The sequence below is a fragment of the Heterocephalus glaber genome, unplaced genomic scaffold (assembly GCF_053883595.1).
Source record: "Heterocephalus glaber isolate CG9 unplaced genomic scaffold, H.glaber_assembly_v1.0 deba00001461, whole genome shotgun sequence".
NCBI lineage: Eukaryota > Metazoa > Chordata > Mammalia > Rodentia > Bathyergidae > Heterocephalus > Heterocephalus glaber.
Window position 1 is genome coordinate 44,108,117 of NW_028258308.1, and position 14,046 is coordinate 44,122,162.

Below are 14,046 nucleotides of genomic sequence, written 5' to 3' on the forward strand. Positions count from 1 at the left end.
TTTTCAGAGAGGCTATTTTTTATGGAAGTACACATTATAGATAATCATGGAGCACAGTACCAAGTGAACTACATCCCTGCTTCCCCTATGACCTATAATCATTTAAAAAATGCTTAAGTCAATAAATGGATGACTGTTTTTGAAAGAAATCTTGTTAAACATTTCAATAATTCTTTACTCAGACAATGTTCCGTAAGGTTTAATTACTTAAGATAATCAGTATGAGTACATGTTAAATTTGCTTTTTTGAGTTGTTTCCTACTAGAAACTATGAGAATAAAATTATACCTTCCTTATAGCTCCTACACCTAACACAGTTTCTACAACATGATATGTACTCAATAAATAATGGTTTTGTTGGATGGCTGGCTGGCTGGATGGATTCCAACATTAAATCCTTTATCATTTGTTCCTTGCTGGTGTTGCTCTTAACACTGCCTCAGACCCCAAAGTAAAATCTTCTTGTAAAGTAAAATATTTAAAACAAAGGACTGTGAGTGTTGCTCAGTGGTAGAGAACTTGGCCTGGGTTTGATCCCCAGCATGCATAAATGAATAAATGAATGAATAAATAAATAAACAAGCAAGCATAGGTTGAAGCAGCTTATACTAACTCAAATCTCTGCTCTCAAAAATAATACATACTCTAATCACTACTAACTTTCCCATCTGACTTCAAACCACTTTAAGTATTACATTAAACCAGAGAACCTAGGGCTCATCAATTATAACTTCTTATTCCCTTCCCCAAAAAACAACACAAAACAAAACCAAACCCACATCAAATCTATCACCAAGTCCTGCTGATTTCATCTCCAAAATATATTCTAAATCCATCTACTTTCCTCCCATTTCTACCACCATCTCTCTAGTCCAAGCTACTACTTTTTCATGCAATCTCTGCAGAATGACTTCCCTGATTGCACTTCTTAATTCCAATCCATTCTTCATACAATGGCCATAAACACCCACCCCTCAGAATGGAGGTCATGCATATGGCCTTGACTGGCCTTGAACTCCTGGGTTCAAGGGATCCTCCTATCCCAGCCCCCCAAGTAGCTGAGGCCAGAGAGGTTCCCCACTGCCTGCTTGAAAAATCTTTCCCTCTCTCATTCTTCTCCCTAGCTCTTTGCCTTGTTGACTTTCTATTCATCTTTTAGATCTCTGTGTAATGACTCCCCCCAAAAGTCTTCCTTTCTCACACATCCTCCAACCTAGCCCCTCAATAATCTAGATCAAAAGGTCCATTATAATCTCATTGCATTCAGTTAGAAATTAGTTTTATTTTTATGACTGCTTACTGTACATGTTGCTTATGAGTGAGAGCTTCATGAAGCAGTCTTTGGTCTTCCTTTACAGATTTAGTACCAAGTCAAGAATATCAGTATTAAATGAATCTAACAGAGAAACATCACTACCATCAGAATTTTAGTGTACTGTCAGTTTAAATCAGGATGAATTAGACTTCTAACATTCAGCCGTTTATTCCCTTGATGCTTGATACATGTGTCACACCAGGAACTTAATAAAAATCCTGGAAGAAACATACAACTAGCCATATTATGAAAAGCATGAATTTAAATTTACACTGTCTCTGTGGTCTTCAGCGAGGCTTAGTGCCCCCTTTTAATTCTCCCTAGTCTTTCTCTCCATATTATTTCCACTCCTGCCCGATCTCTCCCAGCAGAAAATTTCATTCCAATATCTATTTAATAAGCCAACTACAGTGGTACCTTGGTTCACACAGTCAATTCTCTCCACCAAACTGTAAAGAACTGAATCAGATTTTCCTACAAGGTCAACATTGAGCCTAACCACTGAATTTGATTTGGTTCTCATCCAATTCAGTTTGCAACTGGAATCATGAAAAGAATCGAGTTTATGAACTGAGGTACCACTGTACTCAGTATACAACAGTCACCAAAGAGAAAGTTTCTATTCTCAATGTACTTACATTCTAGAAATAAATATTTAAATTTAAGAGGTGGTTAAGTACTGTATTATGTAGGAAGAGCAAGCAGGTAAGGGGACAGAGTGACACAATGAGGATAAACATATGCTGTCTTAGTCTGGGAGTCAGGGAAGTCTCTCTGATAACATGACACATGGTCAGAGACCCAAAGGGAGCAGGTGGGAGCCAACAAGGCACCTAAAGTACATCAAGAGGGATCTGGACAGAGGGAGCAGCAAGTGCAAAGGCCCCTTGGCAGACAGGCACTCACATGTGTGGAGAAGAGGAGGAGGCCTAAGACCTGAGGAGAGTAAACAAAGACAGTAGTGGAAGGGAAAGAGCCAGTGATATAGGACCTTGGAGAGAAGCGTAAAGATTCTGGGTTTTAAAATTTCTAAGCAAAACTGAAAGACACTGAAAGAAGTTTTTTGACTACAGAAGTGACATGATCCAAGCTAAGTCTGAAAATAATAATTTGGTTTTAGATAAAGAACAGACTGAGCTGTTCTAACAGCCCAAACCAGAGATGATGGTGGCTTCAAAGGGGTAAGAAGCAATCATTTTCTGGATAGATTCTGAAGACCTACCAGTAGGATTTGCTGACAGACTGAATGTACAGGAAAAAAGAGAAACAAAAGATGAAAGATGATACTTCTTTGGGCCTAAGCAAATACAAAGATAAAATTACTATTATAGTTTGGATCTTCCATGTCTTCCAAAGGCCATATTTAAGGTTTGGTTGGCAGCCTGTGGAACTATTGGAAGGTTGCAGAACCTTCAGAAGGTGGAGCCTAAAGGAAAGAAGGTAGGTTACTGAGGGTATACTCCTTAAGGGGATATAGGGATCCTACCCCTGCCCTTTTCTCTCTTTGTATCTTTGCCACCATCTGGTGAGCAGCCTCCTCTACCACATGCTCTCTGCGATGATATGCTGCCCTGTCACAGGCAACAAATCAACATGGCCAAGGCATCTTGACTGAAACCTCTAATTGTGAGCAAAAATACATCTTTCTTTTTAAACTGATCAGCTCAGGTACTTTATCATTCTGTCACAGTGACAGAAAGCTAACACAATTACCATTTACTCCCATTCTCCACTAAAAGAAAATAGGCTAGAAAAGGGCCAAGAACAACATACTATGACCAGAATAAAAACAATGAGACAGATCAGAAAGACAAAAGCTCTATCCAAACTTAAACAATTTAAGCACCAAAATAAATATTAATAGCAACAAATTATACACCACGGGAAATAGAATAATCTGAATCTAAACAAAAGGAATGAATAAATGGGAAGGAGAAAATGCTTCTCCTTCTATAATACCAATTAATAAACATAAAAGAAATGGTAGAATTAGAAAATCATGTTTCAGGCAAAGTCAAGGTGTCAGGCAAAAACTACTAGATGCTAAATCTAATGGGTAAAAAAATTTGATGAAAAACAGAATGCATTCATGGTCTCAAAGTATGTTACCATAATTATAGAAAATAATCGTTTTAGAGAAAACACATAGAATACCACCTTCTTAAGCACATGAATAAAGTCTACATCACTACAGTAAGACAGAGATTTTCCATGTCTCCTGACAGGATGCAGGGAGAAACACCTCTATGGCATTGTAAAATCATGATAAATCATAAAACAAGCTCCATGTGATAGACATGCCGTGAAATATATATACATAATGCTTCAACACTGTCAAGGTCATGAAAGATAAAACTGTGAAACTGATCCAGATGAGGAGACTACAAAGACAGGACAACAAAATGAAGCACATGACCCTGGACTGGACAATGGACCAAGAAAAGCTCTTTTTTCTTCTGCTATAAATAACATTAGTGATTCAAACAGTACAATTTGAATAAAGTCTTGGCACTTCATGCAAAGTTACTGACTTGATGACTGGACCATGGTCATGTATAGGAATGTCCTTTTTTTTTTTTTTTAAAGGAAATACACACAATGATCAGAGTAAAGGGCCATAAATTGTTTATTCACCAATGGGTCTCTGAATCCAGTTTTAGTTACACAACTGAAATCCTTAGCATCAGCCTTATGAATTTTAACTTTCAAGTTAGAAAACAAAGCGTAGTAAATTGGTTGGTGTCAAAAAAGGAAGAGACAAGATAAATGAGCATAATCTAGAAGCCTCTTTATGATCCATTCCCTGAACTTTCCCAACCTCATTTTCTACCATCCTCTACACTTAGGCTCTTTATCTTAAACCACTCTAATTTCCACAATTACTCATGTTATCCCCTATCTTCAGGTCTGTTCATTTTTACTGTTATTCCTTCTGACTATAGAGACCCCATTCCCTATTGTACTGATAAAACTACTCCATGTCCTTTAAGACCCCACAATGAATCCTTTTCTGACTTCCCTAGAGTCACCTTACAACACCATGTACTCCATAACTGGACTCTTCATATTGAGATTTGTATTTATATGTCTCTCCTAGATGTGATGGAAGAAATGCTGTCATTTACTTTGGCATCTCCAGCATCTTGTACAAAGCAGGTTTTATGTATGTACATCTTGCCATGTGTCACAAAGGATTAAGACAGAGCATTTAAAAAGTATTTCTTGAATTAATGAATATATTACTTCATTTTGTAAAAGAAGCCTTCTGTTTGTCTGATCAAATCCCAAATTATCCTTCATAGAATAAGACAGAAAATACATAAAACAGGCACATTTAATACTGATAATCAAAACAATGTATTTATCCACAAAACCAAAGCAGTTTGGGTTTGGAAGGAATACCTTAACCAGCAGAATTACATACACACACAAACATCTCTCTTTTCAAAATAAAACGGATAAGTTCCTCCTACTGTTTTACCCATAATAAAAATAATTCTTTTTCATCCATGAACAAGTTACTTGATTGTCTGACTTGAATATTCAACTTTACCTGCAGTGCTTGTTCTTGGATATCACGAAATAATTCCATATCTTTCTCAGTCATGATTTCCTGGCTCCCAAAAAGCCGCTCCTCACTTTCTTGTTTGCCATCCCAGCCATCTTGATTGTCTGCACATAAAGGGGTATTGTGTTATTTGTACTATCCTTAATTTAGTACACATGGGCTTCCAATATGATGATCTTCGTATTATTTATATGAGAACAGCATTAAACTGACTGCTAGAAAGATACTACTCAATAAAGAATTTTACATATTTTATCTGCCTTTTAGTGAAAATCCTGAGTTGCCTTAAAGCTTCCTAAAATAAGACATAACCAAATTTAAACATCATTAAAAGACATGACATTTTAATAGGCAGAACAAGCAAAGGGTCTAAGGAGTAAAAAATTTATTTTTAAATAGAATGAATATGATACTTTTAGTATGAGGTACCTTAACTGATACCAGGAAATACTAACTTCCCTGACATTCTGGGTGCCCTGTTAAAGCACAAACTCCACAAACCTGAGGACCACAGTTGATAATCCTCTGGGTAAGTATGAAAAATTATGATAATCATCCACTAAATGATGGCTCTTCCTCAAATGGGCAAAAAAGTTAGTGAAGGGAGTATTTGGGGATTATGTAGATCATTATCCTTTGCATTTGAAGATGACATTGCTGATGGCCTCATTTCCTCTTTGTATGAGTATGGCTGAAAAGACCAATCAGTGACAGTTCTTTTCAAATCAACTGTACATACAGGCTGTTTGTTATTCATGTTGTAGGAGAAGAAAAAGGACAAAGACTCATTGTTGACAATATTCCCAAACTGAAAAAAAAAAAGTACAATCTAAAGGTACTATGTAACTTTAATGCCCCCTAGTGCATGACACAGATGGATGCAGGCGTGGATCTAGTATAGCAGGCCACGGAACCATGAGACGATGTACGATTGTTCCTTGAAGTCTACAATTTATAAAGGAAATGACAAGAGCCTATGAAAGCAAACTATACCAATGCCTGAAAAGTTCAGTGTTAACTGTCCATGTTTTATCCATCCTCTAACAATTTCTATTTCTAAAACTTTCTAGTAAATTTTTCTAATAATCCATATCCAGAGCAAACGGTTAAAGCAAAAATGTCTTTTATCAGGAAATGCTTTAGGATTCTTTCCTTATAACACTAATCTAAATGGATTGGTTATTTTTTTAGATAAACATGCTCAGATTAAAGCATATCCACAGTTTGCATGACTGATAAAAGATGTGAAAACTCTTGAATGCTTAAAGGGCAGCTAGCTGATTTTTCACTTTGGTGAAAAATCAATCAAACAGAAAAGGGGAAACTGGTAATGATGAGAACATTCTCTTCTGCATGGGACCAACCAACCATTCTCTATGCAGGAATGAAAAAGCGGTGAACACAATCACTTACCAATGGGACACTTGGGGGAGAAAATCAACATTAAGAAATTCTGCAGTAGGTGAGACACTGTAACTTTGGTCTTTTCTATCCAAGAGTTCATTTTTATTCTTCTACTTTCCTCAAAAAGCCCTTTCTACTTCCTTCACAGGGTTAGGTCCTCTAAACTCGTGGCTTAGTAATAAGGCTATTTAAGTGTTCGTTGTTCAGACAGCTAATCACGTTCTTCTGACTTCAGTTAACTGTCTCTCCACAGATGTTGTCTACTGTGAACAATAGGGAACTCGGCCTAATACTTGGGCAAATAGTCTGCCACTATGGTTCTCTCTCTGTTTAATCCAGGAATTTATAAATATATTTACCAAGATGTAGAGGTATAAAAGTTATTGACCTTATTATATTTGCATATATTTGGGGGGGGGTGTATGCTTAGATCAATAGCAGTCAATGTCCCTGCTCTTTCAGATTTCTTACCAGGAATAAAACTAACATCATGATGCTCATTATATGATTTATTTAGTAATTTATGGAATACAAAGTTGGCCTTGATTCAAAGTTATATCCCAAATGGTAGGTTCCTTATGCTTCTACCAAAAAAGCAACTTCTCTTTTTGCCTAAGAGCTCCTACTAGTCCACTTTGCCAACTTTTCTCTAGCCTCTAATTCCTGCCATATGTATTTTCAATAGATCTTATCTTCCATAACCAATTATAAAAATAATCTAGATGACTAGTGCTACTCTAAATAATACAATTTTGGAATAGTTTTTGTTTCTAGGTTTGTTTCAAACTTTTACCTGTGGGCCAATCTGAAGTGCTTGATTTTCTGTTGCCCTTTTTCCTGATTCTATATTGCTCAGAGTAGTCTACCACTTCCCCTCGAGCTTTCCGCCCATCAGGGGAAGGGGTGAAGAATTTGGTAAGGCCATCAATGAGCCCTTTGGTTTTCTTGTTGAACTTCAAGGGGACATTACTATCTCTGCAGAAATCCAAGCCATCTATTCGCTCTAAATATCCTTCTTCTGATGATGATGCTGATTGGCTGGAGAGAGTGATTTTACGTTTCCTACCCCTTCCAGGGCCAGTTTGAACTTTGCTGAAGGGACTTTTTGATCTAAAGAATCAAATAGGAAAAAAAAAAAAGCTATTAAAAGAAAACATTATAAGATTTTTTATTTAATAAGTCACTTAGAAAATATATACTTAGAAATACATGAAGCTTTATTTTTAGGAGTATATTAGAAAATACTATAAACTATAAATAGCATATGAATGAGAAGTAGTATTATTGGAAACATTTATTTCCAAGAAGCCCAGTTATTTATATTGAAAAGAACCCTAAGTCAGAAATCAGAGTACATGTTCACGTCATAATTCTGCCACTTACTAGTTGTACATCTTAGACAAATCACATTCTACTAGTATCTGGGCATCTGCAAAATGAGAGGTGGACCAGAGAACAACATCCTTTGATGCTATGATCTTTGTACCAACTCAGTTATACCTTTACCTCTAAACACAAAGATGGGTTATTCGCTGGAAGCAAATCAAAAGATCATTACAGGAAAATTAAAAGTTTGATTTAAGATGAAAAATATTGGAAACTTAGTGAAACCCTGTCTCAAAATACAATTTTAAAAAAGGACTAAGTATGTAGTTCAGTGGTAGAGTGCCTTCCTAGCATGCATGAGGCCCTACATTCAGATATATACACATACATACACATGCACCACACACATATTCTGTAATACTGGTTCATTATATTTTAAGCTATTGATGCTTATTTGGTTACATCATCCTCTAGACAGTATTAAATGTAGAAAAGGCAGGTAAACTTTTTGAGAATGAAGAGGTTTTACAGGTCTGAAGATATCTGATATATCATCAAAGGTGAATTACTATATATATATATATTTTTTTTTTTAATTAGGAAAGAATTAGATACTGAATCTTGTCCCATCTCCTCCAGATATAGCCCAGGTTCCTAGTCCACAATTTCTAATTTCTGCTAACAGATGAAAACACACTATTGGGAGAACACAAAAATAGGATTTAACTATCACCCCAAAATGAAAAACCTACCCAGGAATTGTGTACCTAACAGATACAAACAACTGAGACTAGATTAGGAGAGAAACGCTCAAAATGCTATAACAACAAAAATTTTTTTTTGCTGTTTTTATAAGAAGCAATATAAGGGGATGTTGCCAGACTACTTGGGCTTTAATACCAGTTTAACATTATATAACCTTGAGCAAGTTAATCTCCCTCTGCTTTAGTTGCCTCCTTTGAAAAACACAGGTAACAACAGTACCTAACACTTCATTAGGTTGTTTGGAGAATTAAGTGATTTAGCACATGTAAGGCATGTGGAACAGTGGCTGGCACTTTATTAACTACTCCATAAGTGTTAGCCATTATTATTTTATAAAAGCACAAGTTATTAAAATAGGTTCTTTTTTTTCCTAAAAAGTAAACAAGTGAATCCTATACTATAGAGAAGGCCCTATCCTTTTCTCCCCTCACCTTGCCACAAGTACAACTTACACCGTGTTTTGTTTCTTTAACCTGTTTTTTGGACGTCCTATTGGATTAGCATAGCGCCGTTTTATCTGTGCTGCCTTCTTTTGTAGCAGTTTTCGTCCTTTTTTTCTAGGTCGACATATTTGACATATCCACATGCCTATAAAGAAAAAATTCCACACACACGTATGACAGACATAAATAAACTGTAGTCTTAAGACATCAACTTCCTTTAGGTCAAGGAATAGCATTTGAAAATCTAATGAACCCCTGCTCCCCAGCAGAAAAGTAAGCATGAAAATATATATACAGAATTCTACAAATAACTGGAAGAGATTCACACACACACTTAAAGCTTGCAATGTCTAGTTACCATCCTACGATAAAAAGAAGCTAAGTTTCTATAGGCTAACACTTGTTTCCAGCTCAGGGCAGGGAAAATACAAGAAAACCTAGAAGATCATATAGTGCCAGAAAACCAAAAAATGATAAAGGCATTTCAAAAGGACACAGGAGCCAACTCAAAAGAGTTCCCAATGGTCAAATCTGGGACAACTGAGCAAAAGGACAACTGGAATACTAGACCACAATTCAGTGATATAAATTAATTAAAAAATAAATTGAATAAACAAATGTGAGAAAAGAACAGCTCATCTTTACAGCAAAATTCCAATTAATAAAGATACAAAGAGGGGCTAGGGATGTAGTTCAGCAGCGCAGTGCCTGCCTAGCAAGCGAAATGCCCTGAGTTTGATTCCTGGTACCAGGAAAAAAAAAAAAAAGAATGGTGAAAATAAATAGTCACCATTATGGAGGCATCACAGTAATAACTGGTATAGGCAAGAATCACTGATTTCTTAGTTTTAATACTTGTAACATTAGGAAAAGCTAGGAAATAATATAAGGGCTCTCTGTACTATTTTTGCCACTTTTCTATAAACCTGAAATAAATTCAAAATAAAATGTTTCCTATGTTAACCTATTATAAAACCTCTCCTGCAGAAGTTAAATACATAGGAAAGAAATTTCAAGGAAATCTTCTTTATCTTGGAAGGATTTTTCAGACTGTCCAGATTTCAAATACTAAATGGAAAGGGGTTATTTATTCTTTTTTTTTTTTTATACCGGGGATCAAACTCAGGTCCTTGCGCTTGCGAGGCAGGGACTGAGCTAAATCCCCGGCCCCGAGTTTATTCTTAAATTTAAGACTGTTCAAATTTCCTTAATTTGCATTAACTAAGAAAATAATCAACAGAATGACATAAGAGTAATTCAAAAAGATCCTTAAAGTGAGTAACTTAAGGTTGAGTCCTTTTCTATCAATAGGGAAACTTTCTCCAAACAGACACTATAAAATATCCTATAAGCATTTCACTTAAGAAGTTTATAAATCACAAAATTCAGAGCTGGAATGGGATTTGTGATAGGACAAAAGAGGGAAGACTAAGTGAATTCTTCTTTTAAAGAAAAACATAACAGAAGGTAATTATGTATATCCTAATACTTTTCAAGGAATAGGAGTCAAAAGAACAGCGTTAACATTAAATTTCAAATAAACCAGATCTCAATAGATCAAGGCCCCTCAAAAGTGCTGAGCAGTAATATAATCAAAACAACCTTACACAATTTCATTTCCTCCTTTTAAAAAAAAAGATATTTAAAGATATTATGTAAGTATTTTAGCCTCTAGCTAGTGACTGGCAAATATTTTTCTATGAACCAGTTCACCCTTCCTGGATGCTTATATGTTGAAAATAAAAGAAAATAATAATAAATCCTTAGTGTACAAAAATTTAAGACACCGAAACAAAAAGACTAACCCTACCTTTAAGGTGACAGTCCTCTTCCTATTTATACAACCCCTCAAATGAATCAATTGTTTTTTTATTTTAATAGCAAGTAAAATGTGCTTTCACTAACATATTTTATTTCAGAAAGCATTTCTCACCTTTTGGCATCCGAATGAGTGGCGGATCACAACATTCCATGTGAAAACCTCGGTCACATGAGTCACAAAAAAGCATGTTATCCTTAAGAGAAAAAAAGGCATAGATAGTTCTAGTTAATCTTTTGAAAAAGAAACATGTCATGAGGACCATAACTTCATAAAACCTAGGAAACTTAAGATCTCAAAAGAGACAAGTTACCATAATATTAAGTTTCCTCAATTTGTGTTAGCTATGTAGGTAAACAATCTGAGTCAGCAAAAACTGACAGTCTCAGCAAACTGAGTTTGGCTTCATCCAATCTTTGACAAAAAGCTATGGTTTTGTTACTTTCCTGTATATCCAATAACTAGGAGAAAAAAAAAAAACTAACCCTGGTCTATTGGAATAAAAAAGAAAAGGATGACTTGAAATTAGGAAGTCAACATTCATAAATGAATACCTTCATATTGCTCAAACAAATTTTGGGAACATTTCCTTATGTAATTTACTCTCTCCGCAAATATACAGTTCTGGTGCTTTATAAATTATCTAGAGTAGGCCAGGTGTGGTGGTGCATGCCTGTAGTCCCAGAACTCAGGAGGCTGAGGCAGGAGGACTGCTGCAAGTTCAAGGCCAGCCTGGGCTAGTGAGTTCAAGGTCAGCCTGAACTATATAGTGAGACCTTGTCTCCAAAAAAAAAAAAAAAAATCTAGAAATATTCTAAGTATTCTAAACTAATGGAATATAATTTAAAGAGGCTACTGCTCTAAATTCTGCCAGACTGAAAAATAACCAGCTACACTTGGAAATACCACAGTACACTCATTTCTATATAAATATGCACATAGGAAGGCAAGATACGCACTGCATTTTTGCCTTGATCTCGACAGGAGCTGCAAGTTTTACACTCAATACACTGCCACCGTAAGGCCTTCACTCTAATTGTTAGTTCAGGGGAAAATTTTAAACAGGATGGATGACCTAAGAAGACAAAAAATTCATGAATGAAGCAATCAAGAATTACTTTGTACTAAATGATATATAAAAAGGCAATTTCTTAAAAACAAAATATATACTCAACAAAGCAAGATGCTGGAAGCTTGCCATTTGTCTCACCAGGACTTAGCACCCCAATTTAGTTTTATTAATGCTACACAGGATTTAGAACACCCACACACACACACACACACACACACACACACACACACACCTTTTTGATTAAAAATCTGATATATTCCAAGCTTTCACTAAGCCTATATCAAAGTATTATGTTTGTACACATCCTGGTATGTTTATGAACACAAATATATATACATGCCTAAGACACCTCTGGAAGAATACAATATCTTAGAAAATTGTAACATCTTATAAAATGAAGCTATAAACATTCCGAAGGAAGATTTTCCATTTAACTTTTTATGTTTAAAATAACCTCTCCCTCTTCCTCTTTTTTTTTTTGGTGCTTTTGAGCCAAGGTCTTGCTTTGTAGCCCAGGCTGGCCTTCAACTCACTGTGATCTTCCTTCCTCAAACTCTTGAGTGCTGAGATTACAGGTGTGCACCACCATGCCTGGCATTTTATTTTTTAATTTATGATAAAAATCTTATTTGGAGTAATATGTTTGCCCATGATTTAAGGCATTCAAGCTAAAATTAAAACCAAAAGCAGTTATTTTTATTGGTATCAGAATTAACAGCAACAGAAAAAAATGACTCCTTTTGTAGGAGTTAATATTGATTTGATTCTCAAAAATTCAAAGTACCCAATTAGCCTTCAACTCTGAAAAGATCTGTCCCTGTTCTCTAAAAGTTGGCTATATTTATTTTTCTCTGGTGAGACAAAGGACTAGTTAAATCATCTTTTCTTCGCTCTTTCATATTTCTAAAGAAGTGTAGGAGGTAAGTTCATCAAAGCATCCCTCACTGAAGGAAGAAGGAAGGGGGAAGAGTGTGACTACTTCATTCATAATCTCTTCATTCTACAACAATGATGGTGGACCTTTTAGAGCTTTCAATGATACAAACAGCCCCCTGCAGCACACATGTTACAGGCTTGCCACCACTGTTCTAGAATAATATGCATTTTTATGTTCCCCTTTTTAAATTAGCTGAAAGCCCTTGAATGGGTTTAATTATAGAATATATAATTTTTGTTTTGGTTTTCTTCAAGTAAACTTTACACTTATATTCCTTTAACTATTATATTCCACTTATTCCAATATATATTATATTCCACTTATTCCAATATATATTATATTCCATTGGAGTATATGGGATATACTCCATTATATTCCATTATACTGATACACCATAATGCACATGATCATTTTCCTATCATTAAGGTACGTAGATCACTATCCGTAATTGTTAATGAATGAACACTAAAATTATTTCATGTTTACAGATTCTTTCCTTCTTTTAAGTTAGTTTCTTAGAGTAAATTCTTAAAAAGTGAGACTGGTGGGTGAAATGAATTAAACATTTTATAACTTGATAGGTTGAGATGAACTGCCAAAACATTCTCCCAAAGCTATAATATGATATTCAGTGCCACCACCTAAGTACAAATTTTTTACCATAATTTCATTAGCTCTAGGTTAGGTATCTATTATCTTTTAATTTCACTGCTGCTTTGGTATGCATTTGTTAGAACATGGGCAAATTTTCTTTATATATTCAAGTTAATTTTCTTCCACATAAACTGTCTGTTCACAGGCTCTTTTCTTTGTACTTGCGCTTAGAATTGGAAGCAGGCTCTTTATTTTCCCCAAACTATTCCTGCTTTTTATTTTGGGTTTGTTAGTTTTCAATTTAGAAAAAACTTTTATATATATTCTACGTCCACCTTTTCTTCCTTGGTTACTGTGATGGCCAATCTCTAATGTGATCCTTGTGTGTATCATTTTCTATAGTGAATAGAGTTGACCTGCATAACCAATAGGATATTGCTGAAATGACAGTTTCTAAGGCTAGGCTGGATACTTGCTCCAGGGAAGCCCTATGGAGAGGTCCCCTATCACAGACCCCTGCAGCGGGTTCTGATCTCCTGCTCAGTGCTATGGCACAAGGTGAGAAGATAGAGACAGCGTTAAAGAGACAGATACACAGGGACCCAGGATGACCAATGCTCATGCAAGCACAGCTGAACAAGCAAAGGTCCTAAACACTCACAGCTGTTGATATTTATTGGTGACATCATAGATTGGGGTAAAGGGGCTACATGGAGGGACTATGTGGAGTTGCTATGGATACTTTGCTGATGCAGGCAAGGCTTGTAAAGAAAGAAACAAAGCACTCTTGAATTAGGAACAGA

At 35.6% G+C, this 14,046-nt stretch overlaps 1 protein-coding gene across 3 annotated transcripts in view; it reads right to left on the bottom strand.

Moving 5' to 3' along the window:
• Kat6a (lysine acetyltransferase 6A) overlaps positions 1-14,046 on the bottom strand; it is a 141,465-nt gene that overhangs the window by 32,817 nt on the left and 94,602 nt on the right. For 2 of the 3 annotated variants that reach the window (XM_004855290.4, XM_004855289.4), the window contains 5 exons: positions 11,600-11,715; positions 10,755-10,836; positions 8,831-8,966; positions 7,081-7,397; positions 4,869-4,987 (listed from right to left, as the gene is read on the bottom strand). In XM_004855290.4, the coding sequence (XP_004855347.2) occupies positions 4,869-4,987; positions 7,081-7,397; positions 8,831-8,966; positions 10,755-10,836; positions 11,600-11,715 (770 nt within the window). The remainder of the gene's footprint in view (positions 1-4,868; positions 4,988-7,080; positions 7,398-8,830; positions 8,967-10,754; positions 10,837-11,599; positions 11,716-14,046) is intronic. The other variant, XM_087217386.1, reaches the window with a different exon arrangement.